This window comes from Berkeleyomyces rouxiae, assembly GCF_048999995.1.
Source record: "Berkeleyomyces rouxiae strain 22BRR77 chromosome Unknown BrBRR77_ptg000002l, whole genome shotgun sequence".
NCBI lineage: Eukaryota > Fungi > Ascomycota > Sordariomycetes > Microascales > Ceratocystidaceae > Berkeleyomyces > Berkeleyomyces rouxiae.
In genome coordinates this window covers 3,703,650-3,724,989 of record NW_027396492.1, presented here as the reverse complement: position 1 = coordinate 3,724,989, position 21,340 = coordinate 3,703,650, and the positions used below count along the sequence as shown (strand labels likewise).

The following is a 21,340-nucleotide window of genomic DNA, read 5'->3' as shown; positions in this document are numbered from 1 at the left end:
TCAAGAGAACAAGTGCTGATTCTCAAGAGACCCTCATCAGCAGCGTCAGGGCTAGCCAGGACCAGAGGGGAATGGGTCGGTAGCCCTTCTAGTTTTTTGACGCATCAGGCGCAGGGGCCGTCGAGGGAGCCCGGGTAGAAGTGGAGGGAGAAGGGACAGTAGCTGCGCGAAGAGCAAGGTTGTTTTTGGGGCAAGCCTTTAGCATGTGGTCCTTTGCGCCACACTTCCAACAAACACCCTTTGCCATTTTGCCGTCAGCAGTCTTACGGAAGGGTAGACCGTTGGCATCGGGACCTGCAGAGGTACCCTTAGCTGGCTTGGTGTTGGGGACAGCTTTTTGGGCGCCAGCATTTCTCGAACGAGAATCTTGCTGAAAGGGGACCACACCAGGAGGCGGTTGGATTTTCCCGTTGTTTCCCCGGGTTCGGTTGTTGATCGTATTGTCCAGCGTGTTGCAGAAATTAGCGAACTGATCAAGCGTTCCCTTAGGGGCAGGATAGGTGTTCCAAGCCAGAGCGTCCTGTATGTGGGGCTTGAGGCCTCGCTGAAATAGTGCAATGGTGAAATCAGCGTCGGCCCAACCGAGTTTCTTCAACAGCGTTGTAAAAGCAGAGTGATAGGCAGTACAAGTACCTGTCTGCTTTAAGTCGAAGATCTGCTGGGTCGCAGTCATGCGCCAGTCAGGGTCATCGAAAGCCTCAGCTAACGATTTCATAAAATCGTCGTACGTTTCAAAGTTCATGTGTCCAGTGGCCGGGTCCATCCGAGGCATGGCCCAATCCAGAGCGCCATCTCTAAGGTAGGAGAAGGCAGTCATCAGCTTGCGCTGCTCCGTGCGGTGGTGCTTGGGTGCAGCAGCAAATTTGACCGCAAGTTGCCTCTGGAACGCCTGGAAGCCTTGCTGATTGCCATCATAGGGCACGACATCAAGATGCTTGTCGGCCTCTTTCAACGGATCGGCATCCTCTTCCCGTTTGACTCGGGGAAGAGACTCAAGGGAGTTGAAGCGGGCTTCAGCGCCAGCCTGGAACGCAGCCCAGTAAACCTGAGCCGCATCAGGAACAGAGCCAACGGGGATGGGCGGGGCACCATCGTCGGTGCGCAGACCAGACATGTAAGCCGCCACAATAGCCATTTTGATCTCAGCACTGAACTCCCTAGGAAGGGCACCGAGATGCCAGTTCTCAGGAGTTCGGTCAGGAATCGACAGGAGGAACGTATTGAGATGCTCGATCATTTCGCGAGTGAGGGCCATTGCGAGTTGAAACGTAATAGAGAGGGAAAAATAAATGAGGAGAGAAAAAAGTGCCAAAGAGAGCCAAAGTTGTAATAGCGTCGGGTCTTCAAATGAAGCTTAACAAAATATTACGGATAGGGCCCGAAGAAAGGATTAGGGTTCCGGGTACAGCCAACGACTCGGGACAATGATAGGTTCCTGAGGTGGACAGTCGGGCCTGTGGAGGAAGACGTCAGTTAGACAGAGTGCTAAGACGTATGGTCGGTTGAGATGAAGAGGCAACACACAACTTAGATGGCTATTCTGAGAATAGAGCGGCACAAAGAGGAAGGAGGAGGAACAATCACACACTTCAAAGAAGAAGAAAGGTTGAACTGCAAAGAAAGCAAGAACAGAATGGTATAAAGAAGAAGAAGAAGGTAAGCAAGTGCATGTGATTGTTAAGCTTGGAGAACAAGAGTAAACCTGATCAACTCAGGGCAGGAGACGACGATATTTATGTTGTCGGCGCTCCTGACAAAACTCTGTCTTCCCAAGCTAGAAACAATCAACATCTAACTATGAACAAAAGATAAGTCTCGTGTAAACAAGACGTAACAGGTTCGTAACAATCGAACCAGATAACAACCCCCACCTAAGCACGCAATGGCAATTGCAACAAGAAAACTCCGCAGCAGCAGAACAACGTCTATCAGAGCACCCGTGCTCAGCACATCCCACGACAACCTCATATCCGTTGATCAACTCACGATCTACACAGACCAACCTGTGCCATAAGCGCATCTTCATAGGTCGCCGACCTTCGGCGTTGTGGAAAAGAAGAGTGGGGTAGGTCTCATGCATAACCCTTAGCATGAGCAGTGTCAGGATGGCTATTCATGACAACATCAGACCGTGGAAGCAATTGGACGAGCGAATTTTGGACCAAGTTGTGCGAACTGACAGGGATCGAACAGAGACTGTCAACTGCCTTCCACCCAGAAACCGACGGGGCGACAGAAAGGATGAACCAGGAAGTGTTGGCCTACCTACGAGCATTCATTACCTATTCACAATACGACTGGCCCGACCTGCTACCATCCGCTATGTTAGCAATCAACAACCGAAACACTTCGACAGGAATGAGCCCCTTTTTCCTCACGCACGGCTACCATGTCAGTCCAATTCAGCAGGTCATCGCCGATCAGGCTCTTCACGGAGTTTTGGAGGCCACAGATGCGGAGAAGTTCGTTCAAAAGCTACGCGAAGGTTGGGAACTGGCACAAGCAGCAATGGCCACCCGTCAACAGGAAATGGAAGACCAGGCAAACAGATCACGTGGTGCCCAGGAACGCTTCGAAGTGGGTGACCTTGTATGGTTAAAACTCAAAAATATCAGCACTCCGCAACTGTTGAAGAAGCTTGCTTGGGCCAATGCCAAGTACCGCGTCACGAAAGTGGTTTCTCCCCATGTGGTCGAGCTTGATGTACCAACAAACATCCATCCCCGCTTCCATGTCGACCTCCTTAAACGAGCACCGAACAACCCGTTGCCCTCCCAAGAAACAGACGATGCCCAGCCTCCACACATTGAAGAGAACGACTACGGCGAGCCTGAATTTTTAGTCGAACAAATCCTGAGAAGTCGACGAAGACGCATTGGAAGGGGATTTCGAAGAGAACTACTCGTTAAATGGGTTGGATACGCAGAGCCCGATTGGAGACCACGAGCCGATTTTGAGGAGACTGAAGCACTGGACGCCTTTGAAGCGAAGTTTGGAGACGACGATGACGTTGGTGAACCAGAAGCCGGTGCGAGGACAGGGCCGCCCACACAGAGGAGAAGAGGGGGGTAATGTTACGGGTTGAGAACCCGTGGTTGGATCAGACAGAGCTGATCCAGTGCTTTCGAATGCAGGTCGTTTCACCGAATTTGGACAAGGTTTCGGATGAACTTCGGCAACTCTTCGGAGGCTTCGGAGAGCTCGGACCGGGTCGGACTTGAGGTCCGTGGGTAGGATTCGCCTAATCCGGCAGGATGCAAAAAGGTCCGAAGTGTTCCGAGGGAAACTGAGGGATTCCGACGGGATCGGAGTTAACCTCGAGTTATCGCCGAAAACTCGGACATAAGGAGCTCACGGAGGGATATTGAGCCGATCGGGAACTTGCATTTGTAAGCACAAAAATGTCTATATAGTAGACCCAAATCCGCTGTTTAGTTTAGTCTTTCTTCTACCTTTTTCTCTCCATCAAAAGATAATAAACAGCATTCTGGTCATAACTGCAAGACTCTCTTGTACTTAGTGAACCGCTCTCATCGACCACGCCATAAAGATGAAGAAAGACGACCAAGGACGAGAGAAAGAGGTTCCATGGGGCCCCCTGTACAACATGTCGAGAGATGAATTGTTGGTTCTGCGCAAGACGCTCGCAGACCATTTGGACAAGGGATGGATTCGTGTAACGATCTATGGATCGAGGTAGGCTCAGGCTCCGCCCTCACCGCCGTTTACACCGCCGTCCACACCGCCTTGCACACCGCCGTTACTCACCGCCTGCCAAACCCGTGTGCACACCGTCGTTGTCAAGGGTACGCGTCATACCTCTACCGCGCGTATATAGATAGTGTTGTTTCCGCCCGTTTTCTTGTACATTAGTCTTTTCTCTTTATCTGTTTCTTAATTTATTTCTGCTGTTCTAAAAGCGTTCTCCTTTAGACCGTAAAGCCTTACAATAGAAACAGATCTACCCTTGTTTACACTGTCCTCGTTTCTTTTACCCTGTCTTCGTACCTTTTCCTCGTTACCACCCGCCACCTGTACATCGTTTCTCTCTGTTCCTCTTTTGTTCCACCGTCACATGCCCTACTGTGCACCTACCACCGACCCCGACTCTGACACCACTTCCAACAACACCGTCTTCTTCGACTCTGAGCCTCCTCCGACAGCCATGTCCGATCCTACTGTCCCTGTTCCAGCCCCGGCGGCCCCGTCGCTTCAAGATCTGCTGCAAGCCATCCAGCAGCTCAACGAGAAGCACGACCACGCGCAACAACAATTGCGCGACGAGTTCAACAGTGGCCAACAAAAACGAGATCAGGCCATCGCCGATCTCCAAGCTTTTGCCCGTGCTGCCACCGCTACTTCCGCTCCCGCCGTCGTCCCTGCGTCCCCTGTCCCCACTGCTGTCCCCGCTGCTCCCGTGCCCGTTGCAACTACGGAAAGAAACCTCGAACCGAGGAAGCGTGCCCTCCCGGATATCGCCTTGTTTTCCGGCCAACGCTCTGCCTACCGCGTCTGGGCCCTGAGTGCCCGCTCCAAGCTTGCACTGGACAGCGAGTCAATCGGTGACCACCGCAAGCAATACGCGTACCTTTTTGCGCGTATGACGGTAGAAGCCCAGAACCTCGTCGTGGCGTACTTCGAGCAGGGCTTGCTGAACGACACCGGGCCCCACCAGTTCCTGGAGTACTTGGACTCCATATTCATCGACCCCTTTGCTGCTGACCGTGCTCTCTTCCACCTGGACAACATGCGCCAGGGACCCTCTGAACCCTTCGCCTTGTTCCTGCCCCGCTTCGAAAAAGTCCTACAGGACGCCAACATCATTGGCGACCGCAACCGCATTTCGAAGTTGCAAACCGCCATGGCGCCTGCCCTCCGACAAGCGATGGTCTATGTCAACGTCCCCGCGACGTACCCTGAATTTACCAACTGCATGCAAAACGTCGCTTCCAAGGCTGAGCAATTCCTACCTCGTCCCCGCCGCGGCCACTACTCCGCTTTCACTGATAACACGACCTACTCTCCGTACGCTGCCCACCCTGTTTCCCCTGCTCCTGCTGGCCCTTTTGTTTCCTCCGTTCCCCCGTCGGCTGCTGCTCGTCACCCCGATGCTATGGATTGGACTCCCACTGTCACTGCCACGGCCCTTCAGCCCCTGACCGACGAGGAGCGCGAGCGCCTCCGCCGCAACCGCGCCTGCTTCCGCTGCCGCCAGACTGGCCATCTGCGCCAGAACTGTCCACTGAACTTTGTCCCCACTACTACCGTCCCTGTCCGCTCCACCAACCTTCCCCAGCTTGCTGCGCCGACCCCAGCTCTGCCCCTGCCTGTGCCCACGCCCGCGTCCCGCGACATGTCGGGAAATGGAGAGCTCTAGGCGAACGTCGCCGTCTAGAGCCCCAAGGAGAGAAGATCGCTCGGGAGGAAATGGGGGCTAGAGGTACCTATATAGATGTTGTTCTCAATAAAACTTGTTCTACCTCTGCCTTCGTCGACTCCGGTTGCCTGTGTCTTGCCACCGTCTCTCCGCGCACCGCCACCCGCGCCCACGCTACTATCCTGCCCATCTGCCCTCGTCCAATTGCTCAAGTAGTTAATGACCAAAACCCACCCGTCATCGATCAAGTCGCCGTTTTTGACCTTGGTCTCGGAGGATTGGACGAGAAACTCTACGCTTACATCGTCCCTGGTCAGACTGAGGACCTCATCCTGGGTCAAGGCTGGATTGCCAAGCACGACGCTTCCCTCCGCCCTGCCCAGAACGAAGTCTTCATCCGCTTGCCCACTCCCCTTCGTCTTACCAACTGTACTGCCAATCCCGATGTCCTCCCTGTTACTGCCCACGCCGTCCGCGCCTTTCACCTCAGAGCCCGCCGTTCTCACAATGTCCGCATCTTCTCCGCCACTCTTCACGACATTGAGAAGGCCCTCAAGGCCAAAATTTACACCGACCCCCGCGCCAACTGTCCCGAGTGGCTCCTTCCTGTCATCGACGCTTTCGACAGGAAGAAAGCTTCCGAGCTCCCCCCGAACCGCCCTGGCATTGATACAGAGATCCGCCTTAAACCAGGCTTGTCCCCGCCCTCGTGCCCTCTGTACTCAATGAGCCGAGAAGAACTGCTGCTGCTCCGGAAAACTCTCTACGACTTGCTCGACGCTGGCTTTATCCGAGCCAGTAGTGCTGAGGGAGGTGCTCCTGTCATCTTCGTGAAGAAACCTGGTGGTGGTCTTCGTTTTTGCGTAGACTACCGTGCCCTGAACAGCGTCACAGAGAAGGATGGTTACCCGTTACCACTGATCAACGACACCCTCCGTGACATCGCTGCCGCCAAGTACGTCTCCAAGGTCGATGTAATCTCCGCGTTCCACCGTCTCCGCCTGAAAGAAGGTAGTGAAGCCTACACGGCCTTCCGCACCCATCTCGGAGCGTATGAATGGCTAGTCACCCCTTTCGGCCTCACTGGTGCTCCTGCTGCTTTCCAACGTTTTATCAATCATGTGCTCTCCCGCTGGCTCGGTATCTCCTGCTCTGCTTACCTCGACGATGTAGTGATCTACAGCTCTGACTCCCGCAAAGAACACCGTAACCTTGTCTGTCAGATCATCCGCGCTCTCGGAGATGCTGGCTTACAGCTTGACTGGGATAAAAGTGAATTTGAGTCCCCGTCCATCAAGTACCTTGGTTTCATCGTTGAACCCGGCTCCGGCATCCGTGCAGACCCAGACAAAGTCAAGGCTATCCAGGAATGGGAGGCTCCCACGTCTGTCCGCGGAGTCCGTAGTTTTCTTGGGTTTGCCAACTTCTACCGCTGTTTTGTCCCCGAATACTCCACCGTCGCTGCTCCCCTGACTCTGCTGACCAAGAAGGATCAACCCTTCAAGTGGGAAGACGAACAACTCCGTTCGTTTGAAGCTTTGAAGAAGGCCCTTGTCTCTGCCCCGCTCCTTGCCACCTTTGACCCTGACCTCCCCACCATCGTTGAAGCCGATGCTTCCGGCTGGGCCCTGGGAGGTTCCCTCAGACAGCAAGGTGCTGATTCTCTTTGGCGTCCTGTTGCTTACTTCTCGCGAAAGCTCAGCCCAGCGGAAGTCAACTATCCTATCCACGATAAGGAAATGTTGGCCATCCACTCCTGCCTCCGCGCTTGGCGCTCCTACCTCGCTGGCATCCCGTTCGAAGTACACACCGACCACCAGAACCTTTTGTACTTCCAGAAGCAAAGAACCCTGTCAGAACGCCAACGCCGCTGGGCCCATGAATTGTCCGAGTTCGACTTTCGGTTAATTCATCGACCCGGCGTTACTCAAGTGACCTCCGATGCCCTTTCCCGCCGCGACCAAGACCTGCCCCAAGACCTCTCCGATGAACGCCTCCAGTCCCGTGTCCACCAAGTTCTGCGCCCTGACGGGCCCGACTTCGTCATTGCCGCCGCCGTTTGGGCTAAAGAGCCTGACAAAGACCCTGAAGGAACCCTGACCCTCGACCACGCTGCCCTAGATGCCCCTTTTGCTGACCCGGAACTCCAGACCCTCTGGCACTCGGCACTTACCCATAACGAACGTTATTGGCAAGCGCGACAAGCTGTCCAAGAACAAGCCCGCTCGTTCCCCAACGAGTGGGGCCTTCCTTGGCAGATCAGCGAGTGTACCCTCGACTCCGCCACCCGTCTCCTCTGGCGTGACCGCCTGTGGATCCCGTACTACGAGCCCCTCCGCACTCGTATCATCCAGCAAGTCCACGACTCCACGCTCACCGGTCACCCTGGAGGATCAGCAACCCGTGATCTAGTCAGCCGCTCCTACGCTTGGCCTGGCCTCTCTGACGATGTCCGCCGCTTCGTTGGTAATTGCGACACTTGCGGTAAAAGCAAGATTTGGCGCGACCAGAAGCGTGGCCTCCTGAAGCCCCTGCCCGTCCCGGACCGTGCCTGGCAAGAACTCGCCATGGATTTCATCGTCGGTCTCCCTGAGTCCGAAGGCTGCACTACTATCTTAGGTATTACAGACCGGCTGTCAAAGAGTAAAATCTTGATACCGCTGAAATCGTATACTGCCTCTGACGTAGCCAGAGCCTTCATCACACACGTCTTTGCCCACCATGGTCTACCCCGCGCCATCACGTCCGACCGAGGTCCCCAGTTCACCGGTTTATTCTGGACAGAAGTCTGTCGCCAGCTCTCCATCACCCGCCGCCTCTCCACTGCGTTCCATCCCGAGACCGACGGCGCCCAAGAGCGCTCCAACCAGGAGATCGAGACCTACCTCCGTGCCTTCACTGTTTTCCTGCAAGACGACTGGGCTGCACTTCTCCCCCAAGCCCAGGTCGCCCTGAACAATCGCACCGCTACTGCCACTGGCCTTTCCCCTTTTTTCTTCACCCATGGTTACAACATTGACCCCCTTGACATGACTACCGACCACGAACCAGGCTCCACCGTTTCCCCCGCCACTGCCGGCCACAACTGGCTCGCCAAGCACCGCGACGCAACCGCGTTCGCCCAGGCCTCCATGGCATTCGCCCTTGAAACACAGGAACGACATGCCAACCGGGGACGCCAGGCAGCGGAAGCTTTCAAAGTCGGCGACCGAGTCTACCTGCGTCTGCGCAACGTGCGCACCATCCGCCCCTCGAAGACACTCGACTGGCTTGCCTTGCCCTACCGCGTTATCCAAGTCGTCGGTACGCACGCTGTCAAACTAGACACGCCCACCGGTATCCACCCCGTCTTCCACGTGAGTCTTGTCCGCCGCGCCCGTGATGACCCTCTGCCTTCCCAAGTCTTAGCCAACCCGGAACCACCTGCAATCGCGCCCGAAGAAGCCTCCGGCGATTTAGTGGCTGGCGAGTACCTTGTCGACGAGATCCTACAACACAAGGTCGTCGACAAACGTCACAAAGTGCTCGTCCAGTGGACTGGATGGGCAGAGCCAACATGGGAACCCTTGTCACACGTCCTAGACACAGCAGCGCTCGAGAGATACGAGCAGACCCACGAGTGCCCCTGGAAGTTGCCAGCAGTCCCCCGGAGGAGAGGGAGGATGTCATGAATAGCCATTCTTGCCATTGCCATTGCATAGGGTTATGCCTGGCACCTTACCCCGCTTCCGTTGTGTCACGCTAATGTTCCAAGGACGTATGATGATACGGTTATACCACTTGGTGGTCTGTGTAACCTTGAGGTGTCACTCCGGTTTATCTACTCGGGTGTGGCCGGCTTGCACACTATAGATCATCGCTATTAGGTAACTCGGTACTCTGCAGTTGATGCAGCTTATTCTGAGTTGACTGCTATTCTCGTTCCTTTTGTGTCAACAGCGTTTGAGCGTGGGGCCCACACCTGTTAGGCCGATATCGCTGTAACGCGACATATCGTTGCCTGGGTGTCTTGAGGGATTTTCAGTTCTGCTGCTGCCGTGTTGGTTTATCTCGTGAACTAACATCCGGTTTGATAGTAGCGTCTGGTAACGTTGAGTTACGTATGTCCCCACTTTCGGTTATCTGTGATTTGGTTCTAGCTTGGGAAGATCTCTGTTGTCAGAATCTGCAACGCCTTAAATAGCGTTGCCTTCTGCCCTGTGTGATCAGGTTAACTCTTGCTCCCCAAGCTTAACAATCACATACACCCCTTTTGCCATTCTTCTTTGTATACTAGTTTATAGTATCACTTCTTCGATAGTACCTTCTTCTTTAGTACTATATCTTTAATTATCACTTGTTTCTTGATAGCCTTCATTGCATCAGTACCTTCTGTCGTCTTCGTTACCTCAGTGTTCCTGTGATTGTTTATTCCCTTCCGTGTGTTATAAGATCAATTAGTTGAGTGTGCCTCTTTACCTCAAACCGACCATACGACCTAGAGAGTTCTATCCTCTCCTCCCGGCCGTATATCCGCGCAGGCCTGACTGTCCACCTCTGGAACCTATCATTGTCCTGAGTCGTTGGCTTTCTAGAACCCTAATGGTTTCCTTGGGCCCTATCCGTAATATTTTGTTAAGCTTCATTTAAAGACTCACACATTCTTCCAACTCTTTGTTATTCTTTAGCACACCTTATTCTTCTTTTCGTTCCGGCTCTCGACTACGGCCGATATCCCGTCTTCCTATGATCATACTAGCGCTGCTGTTGTTACACAACCTTCTTCGTCCGCTAGTCATAACTCGGCTCTTTCTGGTTCTTAGTTGATTCCATTTCTCAATCTACTTCTCTTCTTCTGTGGACAGTCAGTTGATGGCACTGTCTCTGTCCCAGCTCCTTTAATTTCGTTGAAGCACTTTGTTCCTCTAGGCTAATGTCGTCTCAAGCTTTGCGTTCCACTGCAAGCAATGAGAACCGGCGGGCTCACCGCACTACCGCTGAGCAGGTTCTCGATCCTGTTGATCAGGATGACCTACGGCTAGAACAAGTGCACAAGCGATATCCCGAATGCAGTTCGGACAGTTATTATGATTTGCGTCCGGTGTTCTTGCGGGATGGTGTACCTTCAACCACCTCTTGTCAAGACGCAGGTCATGCTGTTAATCTTGTCTCGACTGCCGAACATATCAATACTCTTCCGTCTGATGATGCACATCTAAATTTGCAACTTGTCAAGCAAAACCTGGATGGCATGCTCACACGTGGCTTCATTGCCCCTACTTCTTCAGTGTTGGCTTCTCCGATTCTTTGTCCTCGGGAACCAGGCAGTGTACGATCTTCTGTTGATTTACGGGCGGTCAACTACCTTATTTTATAAGCTGTTCATTTGGTCCCGCATCAACCAGTCGTTACAACTTGCCACATCTGAACGGGGGTTTCCAGAAAGCCATGTCTACCAGCTATGCACCTTTTGGCTTGCAGCAATGATGTTGCCAACTCCCAGATTACTTTGAGTTACAACATGGTACCTGAGTGTATAAAGTGTTGTTGTTGAGTTTACTCACACACCTGCCATTGTGCCAAAGCATGTTATTGAGTTCTTGTGGGATTTCTTGGACAGTTTATGTCTGTTTTTAGACCTCTGTGTCTGTATTTCTTGGCCTTTGTCTTGCCTAATTGTTTTGACTCCTGTTGGGTCTATTTATATGATATCAGCAGCTAGTGTCTGTTCTTTGCTGAGCTCGTTGGTTCTACGAACAGCTCGTGTCTGTTCTTTGGGTTGACACCTCTTAATGCCTCTTCCTTGTGACACCGTGTGTCCATCGGCGACTGCTTTTTTTGTGTCTCTTCTTTGACCACTATGGTGCTTGCGTTTGACCCCTGCTGGGTTATAATTGCCGACAGCTCGTGTCTGTCCGGGTATTGATAGTTTATATCTACTCGCTTTGCTGACAGCCCGTGTCTGTCTGGGTATTGACAGTTGCTGTCTACTCGCTTTGTTAACAGCTCGCTTCTGTCCCACTTCTTGACAGTTATGTCTAGTCTTCGTGCCACAGTTGTGTCTAATGCGTTAGGCCACTGTTCGGACTATTTTCTTTCGGCTGTTGTTGTGTCTACTTACGACCACTATACGTCTACTTCTTGTGACATGTTCTGTGTCCTCTACTTTGGACAGCTCTCTTGCCTGTTACTTTCTTCGACTCTGTTACGTCTACTTGCGACTACTCTATGTCTCCTTTCTGCGACCTCTTTGTGTCTTCACTTGGGCCTACTCTCTGCCTCTCTCTTTTGGACAATATCTTGTTGTTTTTCTTCTCGTTAAAAGAAACACGATGTCCCTCTTCGAAGTCCTGCCTATGGTGGTGCAGGCCAGTCTTGTATCTTGTGCTGAAATACTGCCAAGTTTGACAAGCTGACTTTACCAATTTCTTGTTTTCCCCTTTCACCAATACTCTTTACGGATCCTGCACGTCTTTGTTTCCATGCTGTCTGTTGTCATATACCAATTACCCGATCGATGATGAGTCCCCATTACACATGTTAGTCTATTCTCCCACAACCGGAATCGTGTTCGTTTACATCCATCGAACCATGTCCCAGGGGGTTCTTAGCTATTGTGGAGGCGATTATGTCGCGGCGATTGATGATTGTGCCAACTGAGTAGCCACTCTGGTGTACACTTGTTACCAGAACTTGGTAGTTCTCAGGGGACCTTCTGCATCTTGCAGGCAACAGATTTATGGGCTATGGAACTGAGCGATTGTTGTTTGTTATAACCTACAGGCCTGGCTCTTACTTCTATGACCAATGCCATAACTAGGGAGGACAACAAGGTTGAAAAACCTTTGCCTTTGCGGGTACTGAGCTGCGTTCTCAACTTATTCCCACTTAAGATCCTTGGTGCTGCCCCTCGGTTGATGAGGTTGCCTTTCGTTATTCCCATTCTTTTTTACCTTCCTCTTGTCTGTGGACACGAGGCCCTTACGAAGTTGTCGTTGCACTTCAAGGCCTTGTTTTATGTTGATCAGATGTACAAGCTTTCATGCTAGGGATTCCGTTGATCCCCTATACGTCACGATGTTGTTGGTGCATCGAGATCTACAATTCTTGCCTGCGGAGTCATGCTGTGTCTAGACCCGTATGGTTGGCTTATTCCTTCTGTTCCGATTCTGCAAAGCCCGGTGGACTTCCGTGTCCCTAGATGCCCGGCTTCCTTTTGCGAATTCTCCGACTTGATTCTAGTCTAGGATGTGGCGATCTTAGTACTGCTGTGGAAATCAGTCATTTAAAAGGAGCATACTGTCATGAATAGCCATTCTTGCCATTGCCATTGCATAGGGTTATGCCTGGCACCTTACCCCGCTTCCGTTGTGTCACGCTAATGTTCCAAGGACGTATGATGATACGGTTATACCACTTGGTGGTCTGTGTAACCTTGAGGTGTCACTCCGGTTTATCTACTCGGGTGTGGCCGGCTTGCACACTATAGATCATCGCTATTAGGTAACTCGGTACTCTGCAGTTGATGCAGCTTATTCTGAGTTGACTGCTATTCTCGTTCCTTTTGTGTCAACAGCGTTTGAGCGTGGGGCCCACACCTGTTAGGCCGATATCGCTGTAACGCGACATATCGTTGCCTGGGTGTCTTGAGGGATTTTCAGTTCTGCTGCTGCCGTGTTGGTTTATCTCGTGAACTAACATCCGGTTTGATAGTAGCGTCTGGTAACGTTGAGTTACGTATGTCCCCACTTTCGGTTATCTGTGATTTGGTTCTAGCTTGGGAAGATCTCTGTTGTCAGAATCTGCAACGCCTTAAATAGCGTTGCCTTCTGCCCTGTGTGATCAGGTTAACTCTTGCTCCCCAAGCTTAACAATCACATACACCCCTTTTGCCATTCTTCTTTGTATACTAGTTTATAGTATCACTTCTTCGATAGTACCTTCTTCTTTAGTACTATATCTTTAATTATCACTTGTTTCTTGATAGCCTTCATTGCATCAGTACCTTCTGTCGTCTTCGTTACCTCAGTGTTCCTGTGATTGTTTATTCCCTTCCGTGTGTTATAAGATCAATTAGTTGAGTGTGCCTCTTTACCTCAAACCGACCATACGACCTAGAGAGTTCTATCCTCTCCTCCCGGCCGTATATCCGCGCAGGCCTGACTGTCCACCTCTGGAACCTATCATTGTCCTGAGTCGTTGGCTTTCTAGAACCCTAATGGTTTCCTTGGGCCCTATCCGTAATAGAGGAGGAGGCGATTGTAACGATCTATGGATCGAGGTAGGCTCAGGCTCCGCCCTCACCGCCGTTTACACCGCCGTCCACACCGCCTTGCACACCGCCGTTACTCACCGCCTGCCAAACCCGTGTGCACACCGTCGTTGTCAAGGGTACGCGTCATACCTCTACCGCGCGTATATAGATAGTGTTGTTTCCGCCCGTTTTCTTGTACATTAGTCTTTTCTCTTTATCTGTTTCTTAATTTATTTCTGCTGTTCTAAAAGCGTTCTCCTTTAGACCGTAAAGCCTTACAATTCGCGCTAGCAGCTCCCCCGGAGGCGCCCCGGTCCTGTTTGTTCGGAAACCCGGAGGCGGTCTGAGATTCTGCGTGGACTATCGAGCACTGAATGACATAACTGAGAAAGATCGTTACCCGCTGCCGCTGATCAGTGAAACTCTGAGAGCGCTAGCCAAGGCACGCTATTTTACCAAGGTCGATGTCCGCGCAGCGTTTCACAAGATACGAATCACGGAAGGCGATGAATGGAAAACCGCTTTCCGGACCAGGTTCGGCCTCTACGAGTGGCTAGTTACGCCCTTTGGACTATCCGGAGCACCCGCCACGTTTCAACGATACATCAACAGCACGCTCCGCGACTATTTGGATGACTTTTGTTCCGCGTACCTCGACGATGTACTGATTTACACCGACGGAAGTCACAAAGACCACATGAGAAAGGTGAATCTTGTGTTGAAGAGATTGGGCGATGCTGGTCTACGTTTAGACCTGAACAAGTGCGAGTTTGCAGTGACCGAGACGAAGTACCTGGGCTTTATCATCCAGGCCGGAGAGGGGATAAAAGTCGATCCCGCCAAAGTGGCTGCAATCCGCGAGTGGCAGCCTCCGACGAATGTGAAAGGCGTCCGCAGTTTTCTTGGCTTTGCGAATTTTTACCGCCAATTTATCCCGTTATTCAGCGAAGTTGCAGCGCCGTTAGTTCGACTTACGAAGAAAGAAGAGCCGTGGAAGTGGGGCAAGACAGAAGACCAAGCCTTTGAGAAGCTGAAGAACGACTTCATGAGAGCCCCCGTGCTAGCAATGTGGGATGAAGAACGGCCTACAATAGTAGAGTGCGACTGCTCAGGATGGGCACTGGGAGGTACGCTGTCGCAGGTCGACGAGACTGGAAGCCTCCGCCCCGTTGCATTTTTCTCGAAGAAGCTGAGCCCCGCCGAAGTCAACTACGAGATCCATGATAAAGAGTTGTTGGCTGTCATAAAGTGTCTTGAAGAATGGAGAGGCGAACTAAAGAGTCTTGGAGCCCCGTTTAAGATTCTTACCGACCACAGGAATCTTCAATATTTTATGACAACGCGCAAGCTATCGGAGAGACAGGTTCGGTGGTCACAGACCCTTTCAGAGTACAACTTCCAGCTGGAGTTTCGAGCAGGAGTCAAGAACGGAAAGCCCGATGCACTGAGTCGACGAGAGCAGGACACCCCCCAGGGTGAAGATGATGAGCGACTCAAATCCCGAATCATGAAGCTAGTCAAGGACCACTGGCTTCCCGAAGCAACGACAGTAGGCCTGTCCCCGGCGGAGATCGTTCAGAGAACCGACATTGTCCCCCACGGAGATCAGATATTCCCGCAACAAGATTTACAGCACCTGTGGGACGAAGCCAAGACGAAGGACAGCGATTTCCACGAGATGTACAAGGCTCTAGCGGCCGCAGAGAGAAGTTTCCCGCCGACACTGACCAAGAAGGTGGCTATATCCATAGCCGAATGCGAATTCGACAACCGAGGCGCCCTTGTATATCGACAGAAGCTTTTTATACCAGACTGGGAGCCCCTACGGACAGCGTTGATTCAGAGTACACATGATTCACACGTTACTGGCCACCCGGGACGAGACGGCACGCTTGCCATCCTATCGCGCGACTTCTTCTGGCCCGGTATTTCAAGAGATGTACGTCGCTTCTGTGCGAACTGCGACGTGTGCGGAAGATCCAAAGTTTGGCGAGAACGGAAGAAAGGACTACTGCGACCACTACCGATACCAGAAAGACCACATTCAGAGCTGGGAATCGATTTCATGACTGAACTGCCGGCACGGAAGCACGGCGACCCGAGATATCTGATGGTGATTGTCGACAGATTGACAGGAGCTGTGACCCTTGAAGCGATGACAACAATGACAGCGACACATTGCGCCGAGCGATTCTTGCAATGTCACTGGAAATATCACGGCTTCCCACGCGCACTCACGTCAGACAGAGGAACCAACTGGACGAGCGAATTCTGGAGCAGCCTATGTCGTTTAACCGGCATCGAGAGAAGACTATCCACGGGATTCCATCCCCAGACAGACGGAGCCACGGAACGGATGAACCAGGAAGTGTTGGCGTACATGAGAGCGTTCGTTACCTATTCCCAGTACGACTGGCCGGAACTGTTGCCTGCCGCAATGTTAGCCATCAACAACCGCAATACGTCCATGGGGGTGAGCCCGTTTTTCCTCACCCACGGCTACCATGTGGACACGATCGAGCAAGTTCAACCGGAAGAGTCGCCGAAGACACTGGAACAGCAAGACGCCGAGAGATTCGTTGAGAGATTCCGTGAAGGCTGGGAGTTGGCACAAGCCGCCATGGCGTCACGACAGCAAGAAATGGAGAATCAGGCCAACAAGTCACGCAGCAGCCAAGAACGTTTTGAAGTGGGTGACCTAGTGTGGCTCAAGCTGAAGAACATATCGACACCCCAGATTTCCAAGAAAATGTCGTGGGTCAACGCCAAGTACCGAGTGACGAAAGTCATATCTCCCCACGTTGTCGAGCTTGATGTGCCTACGAATATCTACCCGAAGTTCCATGTCGACCTGATCAAGAGAGCAGCCGGGAATCCACTCCCCTCCCAAAAGACCGACGACACGCAACCCCCCGCGCTCGAAGAGAACGAATATGGAGAGCCTGAATACTTGGTCGAGCGAATCTTGAGAAGCCGCCGAAGACGCGTGGGAAGAGGCTACCGCAGAGAGGTACTTGTCAAATGGGCAGGGTACGCAGAGCCAGACTGGAGACCGCGAGCCGACTTTGAGGAGACGGAAGCACTGGAGACTTTCGAAGCCGAGTTTGGAGATGCGGATGACGTTGGAGAGCCACAGGCTGGCGCTATGACAGGTCCACGCCCACAGAGAGGTGAGAGGTAATGTTACGGGTCGTGGACCCGATGTTGGATCATCTTTGGGCTGATCCATGTTGACCCACTTTTTGTGTGATTTGAAGTTGGGTTCACTTTCGGGTTAGGGTTTGTCGACCCACTTTTATTCGACCAGGGGCCGGCCCCACTTTTTGTGTCAAGTGGATCGGGATCCACTTTTGTGTACAGGGATGATGCCCCACTTTTCTTGGACAGGGGTCATAGGGCCGATTGCCCCGGTGGGGCCCACACAACTGGATTCTTGAACGCCTATAAAGCATGGCCAGTTCCCCCATCTTGAGTTTAGATTTTCTTCTTCCTTTTCTTTCTTTTCTTCCCTATGTTAAAGATAATAAACAGCATTGGACCTAACTATGAGTTTTCTCCGTACTTAGACAACCCGTCACACTAAGTATGAGAAAATCTCATAGTTATGACCAAATGCTGTTTATTGTAACGATCTATGGATCGAGGTAGGCTCAGGCTCCGCCCTCACCGCCGTTTACACCGCCGTCCACACCGCCTTGCACACCGCCGTTACTCACCGCCTGCCAAACCCGTGTGCACACCGTCGTTGTCAAGGGTACGCGTCATACCTCTACCGCGCGTATATAGATAGTGTTGTTTCCGCCCGTTTTCTTGTACATTAGTCTTTTCTCTTTATCTGTTTCTTAATTTATTTCTGCTGTTCTAAAAGCGTTCTCCTTTAGACCGTAAAGCCTTACAATAGAAACAGATCTACCCTTGTTTACACTGTCCTCGTTTCTTTTACCCTGTCTTCGTACCTTTTCCTCGTTACCACCCGCCACCTGTACATCGTTTCTCTCTGTTCCTCTTTTGTTCCACCGTCACATGCCCTACTGTGCACCTACCACCGACCCCGACTCTGACACCACTTCCAACAACACCGTCTTCTTCGACTCTGAGCCTCCTCCGACAGCCATGTCCGATCCTACTGTCCCTGTTCCAGCCCCGGCGGCCCCGTCGCTTCAAGATCTGCTGCAAGCCATCCAGCAGCTCAACGAGAAGCACGACCACGCGCAACAACAATTGCGCGACGAGTTCAACAGTGGCCAACAAAAACGAGATCAGGCCATCGCCGATCTCCAAGCTTTTGCCCGTGCTGCCACCGCTACTTCCGCTCCCGCCGTCGTCCCTGCGTCCCCTGTCCCCACTGCTGTCCCCGCTGCTCCCGTGCCCGTTGCAACTACGGAAAGAAACCTCGAACCGAGGAAGCGTGCCCTCCCGGATATCGCCTTGTTTTCCGGCCAACGCTCTGCCTACCGCGTCTGGGCCCTGAGTGCCCGCTCCAAGCTTGCACTGGACAGCGAGTCAATCGGTGACCACCGCAAGCAATACGCGTACCTTTTTGCGCGTATGACGGTAGAAGCCCAGAACCTCGTCGTGGCGTACTTCGAGCAGGGCTTGCTGAACGACACCGGGCCCCACCAGTTCCTGGAGTACTTGGACTCCATATTCATCGACCCCTTTGCTGCTGACCGTGCTCTCTTCCACCTGGACAACATGCGCCAGGGACCCTCTGAACCCTTCGCCTTGTTCCTGCCCCGCTTCGAAAAAGTCCTCCAGGACGCCAACATCATTGGCGACCGCAACCGCATTTCGAAGTTGCAAACCGCCATGGCGCCTGCCCTCCGACAAGCGATGGTCTATGTCAACGTCCCCGCGACGTACCCTGAATTTACCAACTGCATGCAAAACGTCGCTTCCAAGGCTGAGCAATTCCTACCTCGTCCCCGCCGCGGCCACTACTCCGCTTTCACTGATAACACGACCTACTCTCCGTACGCTGCCCACCCTGTTTCCCCTGCTCCTGCTGGCCCTTTTGTTTCCTCCGTTCCCCCGTCGGCTGCTGCTCGTCACCCCGATGCTATGGATTGGACTCCCACTGTCACTGCCACGGCCCTTCAGCCCCTGACCGACGAGGAGCGCGAGCGCCTCCGCCGCAACCGCGCCTGCTTCCGCTGCCGCCAGACTGGCCATCTGCGCCAGAACTGTCCACTGAACTTTGTCCCCACTACTACCGTCCCTGTCCGCTCCACCAACCTTCCCCAGCTTGCTGCGCCGACCCCAGCTCTGCCCCTGCCTGTGCCCACGCCCGCGTCCCGCGACATGTCGGGAAATGGAGAGCTCTAGGCGAACGTCGCCGTCTAGAGCCCCAAGGAGAGAAGATCGCTCGGGAGGAAATGGGGGCTAGAGGTACCTATATAGATGTTGTTCTCAATAAAACTTGTTCTACCTCTGCCTTCGTCGACTCCGGTTGCCTGTGTCTTGCCACCGTCTCTCCGCGCACCGCCACCCGCGCCCACGCTACTATCCTGCCCATCTGCCCTCGTCCAATTGCTCAAGTAGTTAATGACCAAAACCCACCCGTCATCGATCAAGTCGCCGTTTTTGACCTTGGTCTCGGAGGATTGGACGAGAAACTCTACGCTTACATCGTCCCTGGTCAGACTGAGGACCTCATCCTGGGTCAAGGCTGGATTGCCAAGCACGACGCTTCCCTCCGCCCTGCCCAGAACGAAGTCTTCATCCGCTTGCCCACTCCCCTTCGTCTTACCAACTGTACTGCCAATCCCGATGTCCTCCCTGTTACTGCCCACGCCGTCCGCGCCTTTCACCTCAGAGCCCGCCGTTCTCACAATGTCCGCATCTTCTCCGCCACTCTTCACGACATTGAGAAGGCCCTCAAGGCCAAAATTTACACCGACCCCCGCGCCAACTGTCCCGAGTGGCTCCTTCCTGTCATCGACGCTTTCGACAGGAAGAAAGCTTCCGAGCTCCCCCCGAACCGCCCTGGCATTGATACAGAGATCCGCCTTAAACCAGGCTTGTCCCCGCCCTCGTGCCCTCTGTACTCAATGAGCCGAGAAGAACTGCTGCTGCTCCGGAAAACTCTCTACGACTTGCTCGACGCTGGCTTTATCCGAGCCAGTAGTGCTGAGGGAGGTGCTCCTGTCATCTTCGTGAAGAAACCTGGTGGTGGTCTTCGTTTTTGCGTAGACTACCGTGCCCTGAACAGCGTCACAGAGAAGGATGGTTACCCGTTACCACTGATCAACGACACCCTCCGTGACATCGCTGCCGCCAAGTACGTCTCCAAGGTCGATGTAATCTCCGCGTTCCACCGTCTCCGCCTGAAAGAAGGTAGTGAAGCCTACACGGCCTTCCGCACCCATCTCGGAGCGTATGAATGGCTAGTCACCCCTTTCGGCCTCACTGGTGCTCCTGCTGCTTTCCAACGTTTTATCAATCATGTGCTCTCCCGCTGGCTCGGTATCTCCTGCTCTGCTTACCTCGACGATGTAGTGATCTACAGCTCTGACTCCCGCAAAGAACACCGTAACCTTGTCTGTCAGATCATCCGCGCTCTCGGAGATGCTGGCTTACAGCTTGACTGGGATAAAAGTGAATTCGAATCCCCGTCCATCAAGTACCTCGGCTTCATTGTTGAACCCGGCTCCGGCATCCGTGCAGACCCAGACAAAGTCAAAGCTATCCAGGAATGGGAGGCTCCCACGTCTGTCCGCGGAGTCCGTAGTTTTCTTGGGTTTGCCAACTTCTACCGCTGTTTTGTCCCCGAATACTCCACCGTCGCTGCTCCCCTGACTCTGCTGACCAAGAAGGACCAACCCTTCAAGTGGGAAGACGAACAACTCCGTTCGTTTGAAGCTTTGAAGAAGGCCCTTGTCTCTGCCCCGCTCCTTGCCACCTTCGACCCTGACCTCCCCACCATCGTTGAAGCCGATGCTTCCGGCTGGGCCCTGGGAGGTTCCCTCAGACAGCAAGGTGCTGATTCTCTTTGGCGTCCTGTTGCTTACTTCTCGCGAAAGCTCAGCCCAGCGGAAGTCAACTATCCTATCCACGATAAGGAAATGTTGGCCATCCACTCCTGCCTCCGCGCTTGGCGCTCCTACCTCGCTGGCATCCCGTTCGAAGTACACACCGACCACCAGAACCTTTTGTACTTCCAGAAGCAAAGAACCCTGTCAGAACGCCAACGCCGCTGGGCCCATGAATTGTCCGAGTTCGACTTTCGGTTAATTCATCGACCCGGCGTTACTCAAGTGACCTCCGATGCCCTTTCCCGCCGCGACCAAGACCTGCCCCAAGACCTCTCCGATGAACGCCTCCAGTCCCGTGTCCACCAAGTTCTGCGCCCTGACGGGCCCGACTTCGTCATTGCCGCCGCTGTTTGGGCTAAAGAGCCTGACAAAGACCCTGAAGGAACCCTGACCCTCGACCACGCTGCCCTAGATGCCCCTTTTGTTGGGGTTGCACCCTTAAGGACCGACGGAAGCCCGACACCAACACTAACGGCGTATCCTCGAAGGACTAGTCCGGCGCTGGTACGGCAAAACTAATGCCAGACCAGAACCAAGACTAACGGCACTTCCTAGAGGAACTAGTTGTCGTCGCCGCCGATCGTCGGTTGCCTCCCTTTCCAACAGGATAAATAGTCGCATTGTTTCTACACCATTTAGAGAGTTTAGTTTTGTTCTTCAATTCGAGATCTTTGTCCCTCTGTGTCCCTTTCTGTG

The 21,340-nt window shown here is 53.1% G+C and overlaps 7 protein-coding genes across 7 annotated transcripts; 6 read left to right on the top strand and 1 right to left on the bottom strand.

Moving 5' to 3' along the window:
* Window positions 1-88: 88 nt before the first annotated feature.
* BROUX77_002609 (uncharacterized protein) lies at window positions 89-1,255 on the bottom strand (the record flags this gene model as incomplete). The annotated part of the gene is made up of 1 exon (XM_073747169.1): window positions 89-1,255. One exon carries the CDS (start codon window positions 1,253-1,255, stop codon window positions 89-91), a length of 1,167 nt encoding a protein of 388 aa, XP_073607691.1.
* A 1,067-nt stretch (window positions 1,256-2,322) lies between these two features.
* On the top strand, window positions 2,323-3,072 carry BROUX77_002608 (uncharacterized protein; the record flags this gene model as incomplete). The annotated part of the gene is made up of 1 exon (XM_073747168.1): window positions 2,323-3,072. The coding sequence occupies one exon, from the start codon at window positions 2,323-2,325 to the stop codon at window positions 3,070-3,072; it is 750 nt and encodes a 249-aa protein (XP_073607690.1).
* Window positions 3,073-4,075: 1,003 nt separating this feature from the next.
* On the top strand, window positions 4,076-5,377 carry BROUX77_002607 (uncharacterized protein; the record flags this gene model as incomplete). Its single annotated transcript, XM_073747166.1, has 1 exon — window positions 4,076-5,377. One exon carries the CDS (start codon window positions 4,076-4,078, stop codon window positions 5,375-5,377), a length of 1,302 nt encoding a protein of 433 aa, XP_073607689.1.
* A 50-nt stretch (window positions 5,378-5,427) lies between these two features.
* BROUX77_002606 (uncharacterized protein) lies at window positions 5,428-9,048 on the top strand (the record flags this gene model as incomplete). Its single annotated transcript, XM_073747165.1, has 1 exon — window positions 5,428-9,048. The coding sequence occupies one exon, from the start codon at window positions 5,428-5,430 to the stop codon at window positions 9,046-9,048; it is 3,621 nt and encodes a 1,206-aa protein (XP_073607688.1).
* Window positions 9,049-13,574: 4,526 nt separating this feature from the next.
* BROUX77_002605 (uncharacterized protein) lies at window positions 13,575-16,791 on the top strand (the record flags this gene model as incomplete). The annotated part of the gene is made up of 3 exons (XM_073747164.1): window positions 13,575-13,747; window positions 13,902-15,549; window positions 16,018-16,791. 3 exons carry the CDS (start codon window positions 13,575-13,577, stop codon window positions 16,789-16,791), a joined length of 2,595 nt encoding a protein of 864 aa, XP_073607687.1.
* Window positions 16,792-17,633: 842 nt separating this feature from the next.
* On the top strand, window positions 17,634-18,935 carry BROUX77_002604 (uncharacterized protein; the record flags this gene model as incomplete). The annotated part of the gene is made up of 1 exon (XM_073747163.1): window positions 17,634-18,935. The coding sequence occupies one exon, from the start codon at window positions 17,634-17,636 to the stop codon at window positions 18,933-18,935; it is 1,302 nt and encodes a 433-aa protein (XP_073607686.1).
* A 50-nt stretch (window positions 18,936-18,985) lies between these two features.
* On the top strand, window positions 18,986-21,163 carry BROUX77_002603 (uncharacterized protein; the record flags this gene model as incomplete). The annotated part of the gene is made up of 1 exon (XM_073747162.1): window positions 18,986-21,163. One exon carries the CDS (start codon window positions 18,986-18,988, stop codon window positions 21,161-21,163), a length of 2,178 nt encoding a protein of 725 aa, XP_073607685.1.
* Between the last annotated feature and the right edge of the window lie 177 nt (window positions 21,164-21,340).